Below are 21600 nucleotides of genomic sequence, written 5' to 3'. Positions count from 1 at the left end.
GTCAGGTTTTCTATCGCAATCTAGGAGACTTTGAAAAACAAAATATCGGTCACGTGAGATTGAATAGTTTGGTAAAGTGCGAATTATTTTTTAAATAAAAAAACTTAAACAGATTCAGTGTTATAGAATGGATCAAGAGAGAGAGAGAGAGAGAGAGAGAGAGAGAGAGAGAGAGAGGCGGGAGGAGTGTGAGTTATAGTGTAGACACATTGACCGGAAGTCAAGATCAGCTGATTGGATTGCGTGTGAGTCATGTGATCAGGTTAGCTGAATCGGGGAGATTTGGTTGGGACTTGGAAGAGAGCGGATGGCTTCGCCATTGTCTCCTCCCCTTCGCTGGGGGGGGGGGGCGAGCGCTGACCTGGTAGAAATAGGACCTAGAAGAAGAAACCACACAAGCCAAATTCACTTTCCATTCTTCTGCGATCGACCTGGAAGGTGAATAAAAAACTAAAGAACCAATTTCTTGTCTTGGAGTGAAATAAATCTTCGTCCCCCAAAACAGGTACCAGTCTCTCTCCCAGACGAAATGTTCCAGATGAACCAACAAGACGTAGAAGGTATGTTCAAAATGCATGTCACATGCACAACGACATTAACTCTGATAAGATAATCAAACACTCAATTTGGTGCTCATGTAGTAGAATGTACCCTATCTCTAGATGAAACACTAAGACTCTTCCTAAGACAAACAGTAACAACAATACAGAATATATGTCATCTTATTGATGGATCGTCGTCGGGTTGCGATAAATAATATACGATATCGTCCATTATGATGTACTTTTTTTCTTCCATCTTGGACGTTTTACCGCTCCTCATCCGTTTCTTTAATTCGACGATCTGACTATCGGCGTCTTGTTCTTTACACATATCCAAACCTGATAGTGTAGGACGCTCGCTTTCTACTGGTGAGTCTTCGTCATTCTTATGCGATACAAACTCTCTTGGTTCAAAACGATTCGAGTTTGTCGCACTCACCGTGTAATTCCTATCATCTATTTCTACTAGAGGGTCGTCTTCATCCCGACTCGCATTTACCGCACGGAATAAGAGATCCGCACAGACGTTATCATTTCCTTTCAGGTACTGTATGGTGCAATCATAGCCAGCCATACTCAAAGCCAACGTCTGTATTTTTTTATTCTGTATCGGAGATTTCAGCAAGTACTCCAATAGTCTGTGATCCGTGTAGATGGTGAACGTAGCACTGTGCAAGTAGTGATTCAACTTATTTAAGGCATAGTGAATCGCATATGCTTCCTTCTCTATCGTTGACCATCTAGTCTTGGTATCTGACAACTTATGAGATAAATGGGTTTCTCTATCTCCCGACCCTCCTCTGGGTCGTAGACCATTTGAGATAAGGATGCTCCGATCGCATAATCGGAGGCATCTGTGTATAGTCTGTATCCTTTGCTAGTGTCCGGGTATGCCAGCGTCACCATCTCTGCAAGCTTCGATTTCAATCGATTAAAAGCAGACTGACATGCATCGTCCCAACAGAAACGTGCATGCTTCCTAGTTAACCGAATTAAAGGTTCGGCGATTACGGAAAAATCCTTGATAAACCGCCTGTAATAGGATGTCATGCCTATAAAGGATCGAACCTGCTTCACAGTGGTCGGAGTCGAAATTGCTTGAATCGCTTCAACTTTGTCCCCATCCGGCTGAATACCTTTCTCACTCACTCGGAATCCCAGATATTGCACTTCCTTGCCGAAAAACTCACACTTCGCCGCCTTTAACCTTAAATTATGCCTACGTAAGCTACCTAGCACCTTTTCTATATGCCTAACATGTTCCTTCTTTGTTTTGGAGAATATTAAAATATCATCCAAATAAGGCACGGCGAATTCTTCCTGTCCCTGTAATACTACGGACATTAGCTCCTGGAACACTCCTGGAGCGTTAGCAAGTCCGAATGGCATTACATTAAATTGGAACAGTCCTCTATGACAGGTGAACGCGGTTTTCTCTTTATCCTTTTCGTTCAACTTTACCTGCCAATACCCTGATTTCAAATCCGACTTTGAGAAGTATTTTGCTGACCCAAGCGAAGCTAGTATATCATCAATTGCTGGTAGCGCTCGGGCATACTTCTTTGTTATCTTGTTCAGGGCCCTAAAATCTACACAGAACCTCTTCGTTCCGTCCTTCCTTTTTACTAGTACTATCGGGAAACTCCACGGACTGTTTGACCTCTCTATAACCCCTGCCTGTAGCATTTCCTCTAGTGCTATATTAACTTCCTCCCGATGCTTGAGAGGTGTTCTATAAGGCGTTTTCTTTATGGGATCGTTTTTTCCTGTATCGATCCTCATCTCTACTGTGTCAGTCCGGCCTAAGTATTTATCCTCTGTGACGAATAAATCCGTGTTTCGTCGCAGGACTTTATCTATATCTTTCCTAAATTCCTCCGGCACCTTTATGCCGTCAAGGTTACTCTTGTTTCCCGACTTCTTTTGTTTATTTGGCTTTGATATCGCCATTACTATTTCTGTTCTACTACATGTACCTATCTTGTGACCTTTCCTTAATTTTACTGTCTGATTTGTACTATTCATGATTAGTAAGGGAAAGCTTTTCCTACCTTTTATTGTGACTACTGTGTTCGCTACTGATATACCACTTAAATCACTTAGGAAGCCCTTATTTATCTGTACCACTTCGTAGTCTAAACCCTGACCGTTTTTCATTCCGGCACGAGCTGTGCACGCATGTAAATGCTGCGGTTTTAGGGTGACATCATGTCTTAATCTAACTATACTAGAAATATGAGCCTCTTCTTGCAGCGCTATGTACTCGCCGCCTAATCGAATTGCTCCTAAATCAAAGTACATTCTAACACCATTTTGCTTGAGCCAGTCTCGGCTCAATATGACGTTCCTATTTAGGTTTTCCGTCACCACGAAATCATGTCGAATGTACTGGCTTCCTACTTTAATCTGCAAACGCGCCACTCCTTGCACTAAGAGAGGTGACCCGTTTGCAGTCCTTAAATTAATCTCTATTTTCTTTATCTCAGGCTTCTGTCTGAGCCCTTCTAACACGGTACTTTTTATTACCGAAATTTCTGCGCCAGTGTCTACTAATGCTCTAAACTTATTTTTCTCTATTTTAATAGGGATGCAATTAGCGGCGCCCATATATCCTACTACCTTCGTCTGTTCACCCCCCTTCCTCTCGCTGGGCGTCTTGCGAGTGGGGGTGGCTCGTTTCCCGACTTAGGGAAAGTGCAGTTCCTGGCTATATGACCTTTTCTGCCGCAATTGAAACACTTAATCCCCGGCCAAGGGCTCTCCGTTTCTCTTGCCTTGAAGCCGGGTCCCCTATTAAATCCTCTATAATTCCCATGCCCCCAATCTGGTTCTGGGAATCTCTTTTTCCCTATCGCTTCTACGTTTCTCTGGCGTCTACTATAGTTAATTTCCATAGGTTCTTCTTCTCGGACATTGCCTCTTATACGGGTTTGCCACCGTTCCTCGATTAGGGCCTTTTCATAGGCTACTTTGAGGTCAGATGGTTCCTCCCTCGTGACAGCGATTTTGACTTCTCTGTCATATAGCCCCTCGATGAAGAAACCTATCACTTGGCTTTTCACGACTACATTGTTCGTATCTAGGCTTCCATACGAACCTTCAGCCAAGCGCACTAACCTCTGCATGTAGTCCTGCAGAGTTTCGCTCCTACCCTGTCTAATATTTGCCAACTCCCTCATAAATTTGGTAGGATTTGCCTGAACTCCAAAATAATTATCTAAAGCTCGTTTCAAGTCTACCCATGCCAAACTCGCATTGTTGGTTAGCAGACTTGAAACAAACTGCCCCACTGGGCCAGCCGTAGTTAATAATGCTAACTGACATTTCTCTTCCTCCGTTTGTCTAATTATTCTACTATACTTATCTATATCACTAAGCCACCTACTATATTCGTGCGATTGTCGAGAGTCTAAAGTTTTTATTTTCGCTAATAACGCCTCCCCCCTCAGAGAGTTCGAAATGGCCTTCCCTACGTTGTGTAGTTCAGCCCCTAGGATCTGCGAGAAATCTGTAAAAAATATGCTGACTGTGCATTTTTCTCTCTCGGCTTTCTTCAGCTGTCACCCGCTTGTCAAAATAACGATTCTGACTGAAAGAAAATTAACATGCACACAAAGATCAGACGTAACTCAGCATACCAAATCAAGACGTAAGACACGCTGGCTTTTTATATGAAAATATATTTTGTTTTGAAATTATTTTTTCTCGTTCTCGTACATCGAGATTTTTAATAGTTCAAAATTTAACAGTGGGGCTTACTGTCGTTTCAGTGATGGAGAGGGGGGTGAAACGTTATGCTCTCGACAACGCACGTCTCCTACCGGCGTCTCTCTCTTCTCTACCTCGTCTCCTTCTGTTTCTCCTCTCTTCTCCTCTCTCCTCTTGGACTCCAAAAATCACCTCTTATATTAGCATTTGTTTTTGCTTGTTTTTTTCCACTCCACGCTACCTGTCGATCACTCTGCTCAATAATGGTGCACGCGTCTGCTGGTTACGTTTTGACAATCTTTCGCCGCATCTTGACCTAGAGACATCGTGACCGATTTCTCTTCAGCTGACCGACAATTGACTTTATTTATACACGTGAATCCATTTCTCATGCTCTTCATATATATTCCAAATTTACAAGGCATGTCACGTTTCCTTGTTTTGTAAACAAAAAAATCGTCGTCCGATTTCTCTGTTTACGACGTAATTATTTTTTCGTTTCGACTGGTGGACAATCGATTATTCGATGCCCACCTTTCCAATCTTTTATTATCTTGTTTTTTTTTGTTTTTGTTTTTTTTAAGAAGTTTTTCTTTTCAGTTATGTATCGGATGGTTCCAGCCATCCATTACATAACACGTGTTCTTGTCGAGTGGTCCCAATATATGATTTATTGCATTATAATCTGTGCACTCACACGTAAGTATACCAAAACGTTTTCCTGTTAATTTAAACATTGTAAACGTCGCGTGACGAAACTTTAACATTGCATAGGGGGAAAAAATCGAAAAACAAAACAAAATTAATTTCTCCAGGAAAAGCCTTTGTAAATATCGAATGTTTAGGGTGCAGAAGTTTAAGTAAAATTAAATTTCCCCCAAAACAAAATAATAAAAAAAATGAATGAAACAAAATGAGACTTCTTTCTGATTTAAAATGCACTGCATTTATTTTTTAACAAAAACAATAAGGTGAATAAACAAAGGCCCAATTGGTGAAAGTTCTTTCGAAGTCATTATGATTAAAATGTTAGATGAAAGGCCTTCGTGGAATTAATGAGTTTAGAAGGTTAAAGTCCTGTGTGAAAATAATGAGATTATTTTAAAGTTTTTGTTTATCTGGCGAAGTTCGCCTTACTTAAAAAGTCCCATGAGGAAAGTAATTTGTGAGGAAAGTGATTTGTTGTTATTAATTTAGAAAATGTGAGGAATGAATACGTGTGTGCATAAGTGATTTTTGAGTGTCCGCGGTGTTGCCGATGTCGGCAGCGACGATGTTATGAATGCGAGAGGCATGTTCTTGTTGTGTCGTCGAAGCAAGAAGGAAGGGAAAAAGCTGAACTCTCTCCGTTGAAGACTGTTTGACGAGTTTTATACATTTTTGACTCCAGAACATGATTGCTCCTGTTGATAGTTTGGCTTTTGGAAAAGCGTTAAAAGACAATCTTCTTAATTTTTTCATTGGTTACTTGTGTCACATGATGCTGTCTTCAACTACGTCCTCAAAAAATATGCTCATTTTACTTTTGTTGTTTTGAGAAAAGTGTGTGGGCGTGTTTGAAATTGTGCCGTTACTGACAAAACTTATTTTTACTGCAAAATATGCGGGGAAAATTAAAATGAATAACGGTTCGTTTATTTGCGCACGAGCGTATGTGTGTGTGTGTGTGTGTGTGTGTGTGTGTGTGTGTGTGTGTGTGTGTGTGTGTGCACAAATAGGTGTATCAGAATCGGCCATTAAAAATGCCGTACATGAACTTGAATAAATCAGCTTACTATCTTTCGAAGCTTATAACTAATTGAAAAATGTAATTCGAACCCTAATTTTTTTTTTCAATTAAAGGAGCAAAGACCAAAATTTAATAAAATAACAAGTTTAATAGCAAATTATGCTATATTTGAAATTGTGCCGTTACTGACAAAACTTATTTTTACTGCAAAATATGCGGGGAAAATTGAAATGAATAAAGGTTCGTTTACTTGCGCGCGCGCGCGCGCGCGCGTCTGTGTGTGAGTGAGTGCACAAATACAAATATTGAAAAAAAGATATAAAACTGTTTTTCTCTGTTTTTTTTTTTTCAATATGTAACATACTCCTTCAAACGTTTCCTGCCGCTTTTCGTTTTGGTTGCATTAGCGTTCTGTACATCAGTAGGTTCTGTAAGAGGTTACTTCAATGGGCGAATGCCTGGAAAATCTTCGTCAATGTATGCCGCTTTAAATCGGTCCAACGTGATAGTGTCTCTTTCCCTCTTTTTTTGAAACAGTGAAATATTTAATCTGCCTGTCCAGAACTGGGTATGGACACGAATAATTTAGACAAAATGGCTTTTTCACAGAGTCGTTCTTGACAAATATGTGTTTGGTGGTGTGAAGATCATTTGGGATATAGGATTGTTTATCTGTCATCTTGGTGGGTGTGAAATTTAGACAAGATATTTTGTCTTTCAACTCTGTTACGAACGTGATTGTAGGTGAGATCTCCGTGTATTGATCAAAATATTGACCCAATAGAGTCAAAGTGGAACCGAAAACTACCTCCGCCGATGTGCTTTGTAAGTCTTCTTTTATAGAGTTCCGTATCATTAATAGTATCAAAGGTATATTGTCTGCCCAGTCTGTGCTGTTCAGACTCATTGCCAGGGAGGTTTTTAACTGTATGTGAAAGCGTTCAACCAAGCCATTCGAGGATGAATGATATGCCGTAGTCTTAATGTGGTTCGTTCCCAGAAATTGATTGAATTCCGCAAAGAGTGTCGATTGGAACTGCAAACCTTTGTCTGCCATAATGACTGTGGGCACTCAAAAAAATGGCTATCCAGTCCTGAAGTATGGCTCTGACTATTGTTGAAGCTGAGGTATGCTTAATGGCTATGGCAGTAGGCCATCTGCTGAATCTATTGGCGATAGTCAGGATATGGATGTGTCCCTTTGAAGTGGGTAACGGTCCTACCAAATCGATGGGGATGTTGGTGAATCTAGCATTGGGTGTGATAAAGGAACCCAGTGGTGATTTCGTGTGTCTGTGAATTTTGTGCTTTTGACAAGTCTTAGTTCAATTTCGAATATCTGTGTTTATATTCAGCCACACGTAACATTGCATAATTAGCTTTAAAGTAGCTCCTTTTCCTGGGTGAGATAAATTGTGAAGATGTTGGAAAAATTGTCGTCTAAGGCTAGGTAGTATGTACGGTCGTGGTTGTTTCTTTGCCGTGTCGCAATAAACAGTCACTGTACTGAAGGGTACGGGCATTTTTTTTGAGTTGTAAGAATATTTTTTCCTGAACATCTTTAAGCATTGTGTCTGATTCCTGTTCTTGTGCTATCAATTCCATGCTTAGCGAGCTGGAATTTAGAGAAGTGATCATGGTTTTGGATAAGGCGTCTACTACAATGTTCTCCTGGCCCTTCACGTATCTTATATCTGTGGAGTTCTGTGCAATGTAATTGAGATGTCTGATCGCTCGTGAGCCATATTTGTCCACATGTGTGTGTAGCGTATAAGTTAACGGCTTGTGATCTGTATAGATCGTGAAATTTCTGCCTTCCAAGATGTGTTTGAAATGTGTAATCGCCAGGTAAATTGCCAATAATTCCCTCGAAAATGTGCTATATATTCTTTGCGTTTTGTTTAGTTTAGCCCAAAAAAAAAAAAAAGACACAGGGGCCATCCCATCATCGGTCAGCTGATGTATGACTGCCTCTACGGCTACGTCTGATGCGTCCTTTGTAAGTGTGAGTCTGGTATCTTCCTTGCTATTTATGTAAGTCAGCTTTGTGAAATTTGCTAGGGCTACCTTCACTTGAGTAAAAGCTGCTAAGGCTGGTCCATCTAGTGTTAACTGTTGATTCTTGGTCTTGTTCTGCAACAGCGATGTTAGTGGCATGAGAATCTCAGAGCAGTTGGGTAAGAATCGCCTGTAGTAGTTGATTATCCCAATAAATCGACAGATTTGTCGAACAGATGTGGGTTGTAGAAAATTAGCGATGGCATTCACTTTTTAAGGTAGTGGTGATATTCCGCCCTTGTCGATCGTGTGTCCGAGGAAGTTGACTTTTGATTGGCCGAAGATGCATTTTTTAACAATTTACTTTTAGACCATAGTGAGATAATCTCTGGAAAGCTTGATCCAGGTGCTGTTTATGTTCGTCAAGGTTTTTACTAGCAATTAAGACGTCATCCACATATGCAAATATGAATGGAAATCCTCTGAAAACCTTGTCTATTAAACGTTGGAAAGTTTGACTAGCGTTTCGAAGTCCGAAGCGCATGCGAGTGAATTCGTAAAGTCCAAATGGTGTGGTCAAGGCTTTTTTGTGGATATCCTCTCCTGCTACGGGAACTTGGTAGTATGCCTTCACTAGATCCAACTTCGAAAATGTTGTTGCGTTCTGTAATCCGATCGCAAAATCATGGATGTGAGGAGTCGGGTATCTGTCCGGTGCAGTTTGTGCATTCAGTCTTCTGAAATCGGCGCCAGGATGTACCGTTCGATTTCTGCACCATATGTAAGGGAGAAGACCATGCGCTTTTTGAGGGTCGGATAATTCCATGTTGTAGCATGTGCTGAAATTCTTCCTTCGTTATTCGGTATTTATCCGGTTTTAAACATCTGGGGGTGGCGTGGACTGGTTGTCCGATCGTTTTTATGTAGTGCTTAGCACTGTGCTTGACCGTGTCTATGTCCTTGAATGGCTAAGACAGCTGCGGATATTTTTGGAGTAATTGACGGATAGATGGGTCCTCAGGTAGGGCTGAGCTGATATCTGTTGACTGGTATCGAGTGGAGACTCCTCTGACCACCAATTTCGTTTGGTTGTCTGTAAATGTGTGGTTGGTCATGTCCACAGACAAGTTGAATTTCGCCAGGAAATCCGCTCCTATTATGGGCGTCGTTACGTCGGCTATGGTAAAAATCCACGTGAAAGTTTGCCTCAAGCCGATATTGATGGTCAGTGATTTATCCCGGAATGTGGATATCTTGGTACCGTTTGCTGCTTGCAAGTGATACATTTGAGACGTTATCTTCTGATTGGTCAGCGGTGGAATTACGCTTATTTCGGCACCAGTGTCTATTAGAAAATTATATCCTTGGGTGCTATCACAGATATAGAATAGACAACCTTTTACAGAAGATCCAGCGACAGTCGTTGTCTTTATTGACTGGAATCCTCGTTTTCCTTTTTCATTTTGTTATTGAAAAAAAAAAAAAAAAAAGTGGGTACAGCATGGCGCGTTACTGCCGAATTTACTATGGTAGAAACAGTATCCACCCGTTCTGTTGCGTTGACACTCCGACTTCGGCTGCCTCCAGTAAATACTGTAATTGTTTGGATAGCTGCTCGATCGTGGATTTTAGCTCCACTAACTCTTTGTCGCGTAGGCTGTTGCTGTAGAGAGTTTACTCGGCGCATCTGGAGATTCTCGTAAATTCGGTCGACTATTTCTACAAGTTTGTCAGGCTCTGTTTCTTCTGCCGTTGGTGCGAGGATTTGCACTGTTGATGCTGGTAGTTTATCCAGCCACAAACTCCTCATGATGTTCTCCGACATCTTGTTATCTCCCACAAGGGTGCGCATATGACGTAACAACTGCGATGGAGTGCGATCTCCAAGTTCGACTAAAGAAGTTGCGTAGCATTGACTCGCTCGATAAGCCAGTTCGTTTTAGAATTGCGTCCTTCCGCCGGTCATAAGGGTTTTCTTCTGGTATCGTTTCGAGTAAATCTATTATCTCCTCCACGATGTCGGTAAGTAATTTCTTGACCAGGTAAGTGTATCGTATTCTTTGCGACGTTATCCGCTTCGCGTCGATAACGTTTGGATTTGGATGAACCAGGATTTAATGTTGGCTGGGTTGAATACCGGGATGCTTAATGATAGGGTGGCTGGAGATATTTCCGAATGTGACGAATCCATGCTCTTCTTTCGCTTGATTTAGTCCCGAAAATGATTTGGAAGCCTTTAAATTGCCGGTCTCTGATCTTCACGTAGGCAAGGAGTTGGTGTAGGCAGACGTCTGCGGTCCCGATTTAAATGGGAAAATAGCGTGATGTGGAACTGTGGGGTTGTCATAGGAAATGCGTGTTTCATCTCACGTTAGGGCGTCACCAATTTGTAGAGTACAGAAGGATATATGTGTTTCAGGGGTGCAGAAGTTTAAGAAAATTAAATTTCCTCCCTCCAAACAAAATAAAAAAAGAATGAAACAAAACGACTCTTTCTTGCACTGCATTTATTTTTTAACAAAAACAATAAGGTGACTAAACAAAAGTCCAATTGGTGAAAGTTCTTTCAAAGTCATTATGATTAAAATGTTAGGTAAAAGGCCTTCGTGGAATTAATGAGTTTAGAAGGTTAAAGTCCTGTGTGAAAATAATGAGATTAATTTAAATTTTGTGTTTAATCTGGCGAAGTTCGCCTTACTTAAAAAGTCCCACGAGGAAAGTAATTTGTGAGGAAAGTGATTTGTTGTTATTAATTTAGAAAATGTGAGGAATGAATGCGTGTGTGCATAAGTGATTTTTGAGTGTCCGCGCGGCGTGTGTATGGCGGTGTTGGCGGTGTCGGCAGCGACGATGTTATGAATGCGAGATGCCTGTTCTCGTTGTGTCGTCGAAGCGAGAAGGAAGAGAAAACGCTGAACTCTCTCCGTTGAAGACTGATGCGTTTTATACATTTCTGGCCGGCTCCAGAACACGATTGCCCCTGCTGATAGTTTGGCTTTTGGAAAAGCGTTAAAAGACAATCTTCTTAACTTTTTCATTGGTTACTTGTGTCACATGATGCTTTCTTCAACTACGTCGCAAAAAAATATGTCTATTTTACTTTTGTTGTTTTGTGAAAAGTGTGTGGGCGTGTTTGAAATTGTGCCGTTTACTGCAAAATATTCGGGGAAAATTGAAATGAATAACGGTTCGTTTATTTGCGCACGAGCGTATGTGTGTGTGTGTGTGTGTGTGTGTGTGTGCACAAATAGGTGTATCAGAATCGGCCATTAAAAATGCCGTATATGAACTTGAATAAATTAGCTTACTATCTTTCGAAGCTTATAACTAATTGAAAAATGTAATTCGAACCCTAATTTTTTTTTCAATTAAAGGAGCAAAGACCAAAATTTAATAAAATAACAAGTTTAATAGCAAATTATGCAATATTTGTTTTTTAAATTGGTTTTCTTTAAAAATGATTTAAAGAAAATCAACGAAATTTTATTTAGTTCGATTATAAAAAATATATATAAATTCCAAAAAATCACTTACCTATAAAAAATTCTATTCAATGTGTACTTCCATTGTTCATTAAGAATTTATCCATATTTATACTTATATTCCATGTCCTTTTTAAATAAAATACGTTTTTAAACAAGGATTAAAAAAAAAAAAAAAACTCGAACTCATATTTATTGACTGTTCAAATAAAGGGAAAGAAATTTTTTTCGCGATTATCTAACGGTGATTTATAAACGCCATAATTAATATCTCTTTTTATTGCGTGCTGTTAACCAAAATTAGCATTTTGGGGCCTCCGTAAATGAAAAAAAGCAGACATTCACTTATAAGTTGTTTCTGTTAAACAAAAAATCCAGTCGACCTATTTTTAAAAATTTTTTTTTTTATTTTTATTCTCTTAATGAAATACACGAGTTTATGGTTATTATATCTTATTTCTACATTGAATGAAATGGAAAAATATGCTGTCAGCGTCCGGTATTTACTTGACGATATAAGCATAACATGAGCTTTCATCTAAAAAAAGAAGAAGAAGAAGAAGAAAAATCAACGTGGTTTAAACAAAAAAAGGTTTTACACTTTGAACTTTACAGGTAAATTTCCCAAAAACACTTCTTTTTTTTTATTTTAAATTAGAATATTTTATTTATTGATCTTTTATCTTCAATTTGTGATATATAAAAGTTTGGCGAGTAAATTAATTGTTTAAATTTTAATAGACATTCCAAAATGAGGGGGAGGGAGGGTGAATTTAAAATAAAAACGTTTGTCTAAAATATTATATTCGATTTATTGGAAAGAGCATAAAATTTCGCATTGACCCTGAAAATATCGTAAAAATTGAATCAATAAAAAAATTTTGATAGATTTTTAAAGTTTAAAAATTTTAAAAAATTCACTCATAAAATTCAATTGATTTCATACGTAAAAAAAATAGCTGGTTGAACGCGCACCGGCACTTTGTAAACACTTTTTTTTTTAAAATAAAAAATAATATTTCTATTATTTTTTTTTAACAATTTTAATAGTTTATTTTGGAAGTATATTCGGGTTTGTTTTACTGTACACATAGATTCGAAAAAGTTGTCAGAAAACAAATATAAAACGAATAAATGTTATCAAAGGCAAAATAGTTACTTTTCTACCTAACTGGATATGTTTTTAGTGTTTATATTTAATGTAACATGTTTATTCAGCTCGAAAAACATACAGTGTTTACCGATGTATTGGAAAATTTAAAATGGCGGCTGACTCTCTCTTTGAGGCGGTAAGTTTGGGAAAATGAGTTATAAATAATAAAAAAAAAAGCAGACAAAATACTGTTAGAAACTCGCTGAATATATGTTACCGTGACATAGGCTGACATATATTCGACGGGTTTTTAACAGTATTTTGATTTTTTTGTTTTTATTTATAACTCATTTTCCCAAACTTACCTTCTCAGAGAGAGAGAGAGAGAGAGAGAGAGAGAGAGAGAGAGAGAGAGAGAGAGAGAGAGTCTGCCGCCATTTTAAATTTTCCAATACATCGGTAAACACTATGTTTTCGAGCTGAATAAACATGTTACATTAAATATAAACACTAAAAGCATATCCAGTTAGGTAGAAAAGTAACTTATCTTGCCTTTGATAACATTTATTTTTATATATTTGTTTTGTGACAACTTTTTCGAATCTATGTGTGCAGTACTGCAGTGAGTGCAGTGCTGCTGCAGTGGTAAAACAAACCCGTATATTCGATACAGAAAATAAACAACCCACTTTAAAAAGAGAAATTACGAGTTTTGTATATTTTATTCGCAGCTTTCTGTTAGGAGTGTCAAAAATTCCCCCCCAAATTCTGATACACATACAGCACTTATGACGAAATTTGAAGATAACCATAAATATGTATAAAAGATAATCGGAGAAGGGCAAATTTCAAGCGAAATTTTGAAAAAAAAAAAAAATGCAAAACTGCCTAATATGGGTGATCAATTTACTAAAACGTTGAATTAGAAACTAAGCACCCCTACAGATATTTAAATATTGACTTATTTTTTTCATTATTTATTTTTATAATCTGCCAGATTACTGTCCATTTGATAATAATCCGCTGAAAAAAACTGAAAAAAAGACGAAAAAAAAATATATATGTATATGGCGGGAGGAAGGGAAGTACCGTTCGTACACATGAACCGTTGACAGTTTATATTGTTTTATTCTTATTATTTTACTGTTTTTTTTTGTTTTTTTTTTCAGTTTTGGAACCTCAAATCTTCACATAAGTTAGACATTTTATTATTATTATTTATTTATTAACAAACCCCCGAGATAACAATTGAAAATCTCAAAAGGCAAACACTTCGAAAAGTTTCAAAAACTAAAATCTACGCAGAAGATAAACTCTTGCGTTTGGTAAAAGTTATTTGTTGTAAAATTGTTTCATTCACTTTTTTTTTTTTTTTGTCCTATACCGCACAAAAACCCAGTCTCTGAAAAATACAGATGATTTGAAGGCAAAAAAAAAATTTTTTTTCGCCGACGTTTGCCACGACTCGGAAATCTTCGCAACTGTAAGATGTCTGTTCGGCAAAAACCACTCTGCTAAATAAATATAGCGTACAGGGTATTACCAATTAGTACAAAAAGAATATTTCATTTTTCGGAGTTCATCAATCATTCGAAATTTGTCCACTTTTCTTGAATGGAAGAAAAACAAAAGTAGAATCAACGTCACCTTCGAAACACAACAAAACAAAAACTTGACAACTAAAAAGAAAGAGCGAAGAAATGAAACCGAGTGTTTTCTTTCCGTACTCCCACCCTCTCTTATGTCCTTCTCTTCCTCTCTCCTGTTGCTCGCTGCTGCTGCTTCACAGCTGCGTTTTTATTCAGCGTCGGCGTCTTCCACTAGAAATTGTATATTTTTACTACTGGTCACGTTGATATTTTTCTGAAAAGTAAGGCACCAACAGCGCACAGAGGGGCACTCGGAAAAAAAAAAAAGGAGACACATTTTCCCCCTTAAAATTAAAACAAAACAACTTTCAGCAGTCAAAATTAAAGAAACAACAAAACCAAAACGTTTAGTTTGATTTGAAAGTGTTGCCTTAAAACTAGGATCAACATGTAGTCTCTGTTTCGATCTCAGAAGTTGAGAAATACTTCTTGATTGCGGAAATTTTATTTTATTTTATTATCACAATGTGCCTTACTTTAGTAAAGTTGGGTCCTTCTCCTCCATACATACAGATTAAAAACCGAGCATGTGTCCAACTTGATCCTCGGGGGAGGTAAGCAAATAGCAACTTACTCATCCCTTCCACAAAAAAAAAAAAATACAACCAAACATCAAAACTCTTTTTCGCGATAACACGTGTGTGTGCTGTGGCACACTGGCACAGTGGCACACTACTACGCACACACGAAAGTCTTGTCTGTCCCATCTAAACAAAATCAATCAACGATCAATTATTTAAACTGGGCTCTAACACGAGTATTTTTATTTATTTTAAAACAACTTCTGAATTTTTGGATGGATTTTTACCTGGTAAACACCGATCTAAGGAAGATATTCTGGTTATATTGTTTTTACGGAAAAAAAAAATCAGTGGATTTCTAATCCATGAAATGAAGACTTTTACAATTCAAACTGATTATCTGAAAGAAATGTACAAAGTAAATCAAGGATTTTTTTTTTTTTTTTTAGTTAACGATTGTGTGACTAAGATTGGATCTGTTTCATCGTTGTGGAAAGAGTTATATTTGAATTGGTAAAGTCAAAAAGAAAAAATCTCAAATTGAAAAACGTATAAATCGGTATAGCAAACAACATTAATTATTTCTGGAAATAGATTAAAGGCAGTGTGTATTTTGACTTGCTATTTTGTTTTCTCAATTCCTAAACTACTTCAAACGGATCCGTTCGGCAAAAACCGCATAGAGTGGGGAATAAGTCGGCGTTTCATAATTCATTGACATTGTCGACTTATTTCTCAAGACGCCGATGCTTTTTTTGGTAAAACGTGTATTTCCTCCTTAAAAAAAAAAAAAAAAAAGCTGAAGTGGAAGAGTCGATTAAAATTTTTTGTTTTTACAACCCTTTTCTGCTCAGAAGGTCCGGTTTGCTTGTTTTACGGCACATCAACTCTTTGTCATTTCACGGCATTTTTAGGGTTAAATGCCGAAACTATACAGCAGCAATGCAGCATCTGAACAACTTTTTTTTCTAATTTGTTATAGTTTAGAATTTTTTTTTTTTTTTTTTTTTAGCTTTAATAAAATAGTATAAGGGCACTTTTTCATTAAATAATAAAAACTTAAAATCTTTGTAGGATAAAATTTTTATCCTACAAAGATTTTAAGTTTTTATTATAAAAAGCTAACAGATTTATTTAAAAGGTTTGTGAAAAGTTCCCACTCTTTTCTCCTACCAATTTTATTTTTTTATTTTCTGACCGGTTGTCTCGAAATTAGTTTTCTTTCCAGATTTTAGAAAATGGATAACCCCTCTAAAGGAGTTTATTACGAAACGAGTTGTGGAATTAGTAACCGCGCCTCTCCTAAACCGTGTAAAACTCTTTCCCGTTTTCCTCTTTCAAGACTGAAGTTAATAAGCATCTGCCTTTTTAATAATCATCTTTCGTTTTTGTTAGTTCATTACATCAAATGGCTTCACGCCTCGTTTCAAGCGATTTCCATAAGCTAAAATGGCATAACGCTTTTGTTCCAGCGACAGGAAGTCTAAGTCGAAAAGTAAGCCGAAAAAGATTTATTGCAAAATTAAGGTTCACTCTAGTCTTACTGTTTAAAGTCATGCATAACTCGAACCCGCCACGCCTATCCATTAAATCGTGCTGGTATTGACGCACGCCACAACTAGAGAAAAACAAAAGTTTTCTAAAGGAGAACTAAATCAAAAATTAATGTAGCCTTGTTTAAAAACGAATGTTTATGTCGGAACTTGTTAACACGAACTATTTAACCGAACCTCGTTTTAAACAAGTTATTTGGTGGCCTCTTCATGTTAAAAGCATTGGCTTTTTCTAAACAACGCGTGTTTCTATCGCAACAACACACATTAAAACTGGTTTTGTTCATGAAATGAATTAGATTGATTATAGCAAGCCGTAAGTAATACAAACAATTAAAACACATTTCAGTTTTAAGTTGGTCGTTTCCAGTGTTACTTGCTTTTAGCTTTTTTTTTTCATCACTTTGTACTCTTAAATGTTATTTAAAATAATTATCTCATTACGATTTTAATTTACTTTATGGCAGAACATTTCAGTACTTCTACAGTATTTGAACCGAAGTTTTAAAATGTATTTTTTTAAAATCCCTAACCCTGAATTAAGGTTTTTGTTCGGTTAAAATTCTGTAGATGCACCCATATTTTTAATGATTAAATAAAAACAATGTTTATTTTGACGGGGAAATAGCTGTATTTACCCGCATTGTGGAGAGTTGATTTATCAAGATTACTAGCGAGCGAGAAACTCGTGAAGTTTTGTCAATTTTTATCAATACAAACATTTCTTGAATATAATTCTCTTTATATATTCGAGGTGAAAAAATTAAATCTTACAACTTTGTGTATAAACAGTATTAAGCTGTATGAATGTGTTAGAAAAAAAAAACTTTGAAGACAGAGACACACACACAGTCAAACGTGAATTCGACTATTACTACTGCTTTATACTGTAACAACTCTTGACATTTTTGTTTACTAAACCATGTAAATGACGCCATTCAATGCCGTTAAAGTCGAGGCTTTTTATTATTATTTAACTTCTTTAATATAGAGAAGGGAGTTACATTGTGATAAAGTTAGAAACCCACTACGAAATCTTTATTTTCCTTAAAATAATGCTACTGCCCCCCCCCTTTTTCGACTGACGAGTAAACTTGCCTAATTTCAAAGTGTTCGTCTGACTGCTGGTTAATAACACTTAGTTTCATAATTGTGTTCCTATTTACAATGCCTCCCCACGGGACACAGTTTGACACGAGGCTCGTTTTTTAATGTGGAGAAAGGGAACAAAAAATAATTGTCTCAGTCGCGAAAGATTTCTCCTCCACTAACAGAACAACAAATTGAAGAACAAGCATCCGAAGAACATATACTACACTTTGATCTTGACCCATAAAAACATTTCAAACATCTAAATTATTGATTTATAACCAAAAATCTGGGGCGAAAAATCCGTAGTTTTTCACATCGTATATTAATCACAACTAAATTAACCGGAAAAAAGTTTACTAAGTGAACTTATATTAACTATTATCTGACATGTTTTTAATCTTAGACGACACCCGGTACTCAATCGATTGTCTAGTACTCTTGAATTTCGCTGTATGCAATGTTAGTTTCGTTTTATTTTATGACTAACGTGCTAGCCGGCATTGCCCCGTTAACAAAATATAAACATGAAACTCTTTTAATATATTTCTTTTAACTCCTCCTTTTTCTGACAACTGGTTCAATATAATAAAGTTAATTGAGCATTTTTTAACAGCTGCCATTTAGAATGGATACGTAGACAATGCAAATGCACTAATGCAGTGATTTGGCCCCTAGTGACCGCAGGGAATAGTATATAACATTTTGTAATATACCTTGTCGATAACTTTTTTGTAATATACCATATTGATGTCATGTAAGGTTTGTAGTTTCACTTTCAGCCGAACACACACACACGACTTTTTAAAATAATGATCTAATTTTGGGTTGAATTTTATATACTTATTTTTTTTAAATCGAATCCATGAAAATCTAAATGTTGACTTAAACAACTGGTCGTGATGTCACTTGAACTAATTGTTTTCTTGGAGTTATATCCGTCCATAAAAAGTTACTCCAACTTTGTGATCGACTATCAGTAACTCTTTCGGGGGAACACACACGTATTTTAAACATTGTTATCGAACGTTATTCGTTAATGTGGGTAAAAATTAGAACAAAATTTTACGGACTTTGATTTGCGAAGCGAAGCGTAAGTGGCGTTATTGTTTCAGTTTGGCTTATCTGTTTAACTAAAAAAAAAAAAAAAAGATTAAGTTAAAAAAAATGTAAAAAGTGCAGGAAAAGGTTTATTTTTTTTTATCTTTATTTCAACAACAAAGCTGTTTTTAACCTATAGGAATATAAAGTATTTTTTTTACCTATGAAACTTTGGAGATTTAACAATTTTTTTTTATTTCTTCGGAATATTTCGTTTCGTACATTATCTTTTCATTTTGCACGAAAACGTTTGTTTTATGTTTAATTTCCCCACATCACTAAATTCTTAACTATATTTGTCCAGGTTGAAAATATAAGTGAAAATAAGGCCATACTTACAATTTGTTGCTGAATAGGTTTTATAGAAAAATATTTTGGTTTTCGCTTGCTTGATATTTTTAAATCTATTTGATTTGTAGTAAAAGAAAATGTTACATAGTTACATAGGCGAGAAAGAAACTTACCTGATAGTTTCATTGAATTTCTGAACTTAAAAATAATGTAATATTCGTTTTCCCCCCCGAATTTTTAATTAGAGATAAAATCGAATAAATAATTGAATAGCCTTTAAACTTAGCTTCATTCTGTTAAGATTAAAAAATAAATAAAAATAAAACCCTGTCAGTTCTATTTTTATAACTTTGATTTTGTTTATTAAAATTGAGTGAATTTCATAATTAGTTTCATTATTAAAACTGTGCGTGTAACAACGTAGTATGTTTAAGACATCTTGAATAGACGTACCTTTTCTTACACGAAAACAAAACAAAACGCATATCTCCTAACAAATATCAAAAGTTCGGCAAACATCCGAGCTGGTAGAGAAGGCGGGGGGCACCACCCTCCTCTTTTTCACTTTCTCTCTCGCGCGCGCACCTCTGCTACTACCACGGTGACGAACGAGGCCAACCCCGGCCCAAGTCAGTGCGCCGTGCAACAGTCAACCTGTAACACCAGCCCGTTTTCTCGAATCATTTACACGTGTGCATGCTATCCACATATCTCTTTGCCACCCAACACATACACCGCCCGGCCAACATGTCCTCGCTCCTTTGTGAATCCTATTTATGATGACTTTAATTGCAAAACCCAGTCAGTTTTATGTCAGAAAAAAGAAACATTTTATCGTATTTACTACGAACAAATTAATTCAAGGATAATTGTTTTAAGATTGACTTTTAGAGTTTTTCCTGTTAACTTTTAAAAGTTACATTTTTTTCTTAAAAAAAAAAAAAGAAAAAAAATCTATTTTTCAACATTCCAACTATATAATATCTAGATATGTTTTCTTTTCATCAACTGTGATCATACTAATTCCTATTCCTTCCCCGACACCCAAAACTGAATTATCTTTTCCTTCCCAGGTTGTAGCGATGCAGCTAATATTTATCTGTAACGAAAGAATTCTATTTTTTTTAATTTTCTCAAGGAAATAGTTACGAACTTTTATATTTGTTGGATGGCTTTTTACGTTCACATGTCTTTGCCTACCCCATTCATCATCCGTACCAACAAGCGACCTGCTCATTGCAGGTAGAGAAATTTATTAAATTAAAACATTCAATTCTCTTAAAAGACGTTATTTATTATTAAGATATCTGCAAACTGGAAATCGACTTTTTCCCCCCATCATGAAATTTCTAGTTCGTTACCTCTTTCAACAAAAGTGCATCTCCTTGGGTTACGTCAATTATGTCGGCATGTGCTACACGTTATTCATATCGTGTGCGGCCCTCCTGTTGACGAGCGTCCTCTACTTGCCCGTGTTATATTCGCATTCGATAGTCACATTCCGGGCCCTCACTCTCTGGTGCTGGTTCATTTTTGCGAACTTATTAGCCAATTACATTCTGATGCTGCAATCAGCCAAAAGGTCTGTTTTTCGGGGAAGCCCTTTGGAATTATGCACAACTAGCACACAGCGGACCATCGCACCTGACAGCACGGTGTTAAACCCAGATTTTACAAACCGAGAAGCATGCGTTGATACAAATGGTCACTCGCGAACCTCTTGGAATTGGAAGTACTGTACAGTGTGTGATCATTACGCACCGCCCCGTTCGCGACACTGCCCATTCTGTCAGCGATGCATTCTGCGCCATGACCATCATTGCTTATTTACAGGCTGTTGCATCGGGCTGCACAATCAACGTTATTTCATCGTCTTCTGCGTCTACGGTTGGATCGGCTCCTTCAAAGCGGCCACGCTTAGTTTATTTTATTTAAATTCAGTTCGCGCTTCCTCACTCTACACCTATTTACCCCCCAACGCCTTATTCAATCTGATCTTCGGGGATTTGGAGTTCAGCCTCTTCTGTGTTATGCTCTTACTCTATCTGTTCTTCACTACGCATCTGGCCTGCACGTATTTCATGTGTTGGCAGCTCTTGTTGCTTGCTCGCGGACAGACGGCCTACGAATACGTCAAGGGCGTGACGCCTTTCCAGACTCCATTCAGGCACCATGTAAAATCCGTCTTCGGACCTTACTGGTTGGCAAACTTCATCATTCCGCTGTTTTGGTTTAATCCGAGCATGGCCGGATCAGGTTTAGTTTGGGATAATCCTCAGACTAAGAAAATCTGAAAGACCGTCGACTATACGTGGATTTGTTTGTAATAATTTTTTTTGTGTTGATTCTAATAACAAACAGTTGAAAAAAAAATATATTTGAAAAAAAAAAAAAAACAGAAAAATGTAAATATAACAAAAAATGAATTGAATACAAGGAATGTGGATATTTCTTTGAAAAAAATAATCGACTTTTGGATGAAAATCAAAAAACGTAAGCTTTTTTTTTCTGATATTTATTTTAAAATAAAAAAATACATTTTTGCAAAAAAAAAAAATAATAAATAAAAACAAGTTTTCAATATTTTTTCTTTGTTGGTGCAACTATAGGAAGGGACTCCCATCCAGAAGAACGTTTCCGATTTCGATTTAGCTAAGAAACCGTACGATTTGTAGAAGTACCAGAAAAAAATATTTCCTCACTAATGTAAAGAAAATTATTGAACCCATGACACTTACAAGGGTTGGGGTTCTTTAAGTGAGAGAGGGAAGGAGATTAAAGTGTTTACTTTTATGTCTAAAGTAATTAAATGTTGCTCGGGCATTTTTCCAGGTGTTCCGTCAA

At 36.9% G+C, this 21600-nt stretch overlaps 2 protein-coding genes across 2 annotated transcripts; one reads left to right on the top strand and one right to left on the bottom strand.

Annotated features, from left to right (window-relative positions):
- Positions 1–6466: 6466 nt before the first annotated feature.
- LOC145296208 (uncharacterized) lies at positions 6467–7036 on the bottom strand. Its single transcript, XM_080142417.1, has one exon. The coding sequence runs from the start codon at positions 7034–7036 to the stop codon at positions 6467–6469; it is 570 nt and encodes a 189-aa protein (XP_079998543.1).
- Positions 7037–14004: 6968 nt separating this feature from the next.
- On the top strand, positions 14005–21337 carry LOC145296029 (palmitoyltransferase ZDHHC22-like). The gene has a single exon (XM_080142075.1). The coding sequence runs from the start codon at positions 20097–20099 to the stop codon at positions 21048–21050; it is 954 nt and encodes a 317-aa protein (XP_079998201.1). The 5' UTR covers positions 14005–20096; the 3' UTR covers positions 21051–21337.
- The last annotated feature ends 263 nt before the right edge of the window (positions 21338–21600 follow it).

The sequence above is a fragment of the Euprymna scolopes genome, chromosome 16 (assembly GCF_053919585.1).
Source record: "Euprymna scolopes isolate OS-2025 chromosome 16, ASM5391958v1, whole genome shotgun sequence".
Taxonomy (NCBI): domain Eukaryota; kingdom Metazoa; phylum Mollusca; class Cephalopoda; order Sepiida; family Sepiolidae; genus Euprymna; species Euprymna scolopes.
Note: the sequence above shows the minus strand (reverse complement) of the source record. Positions and strands in the feature narration are given on the sequence as shown.

Coding starts and splice junctions, on each gene's coding strand:
- LOC145296029 (XM_080142075.1), top strand. CDS start 20,097: ATGAAATTTCTAGTTCGTTACCTCTTTCAACAAAAGTGCATCTCCTTG.
- LOC145296208 (XM_080142417.1), bottom strand. CDS start 7,036: ATGGCAGACAAAGGTTTGCAGTTCCAATCGACACTCTTTGCGGAATTC.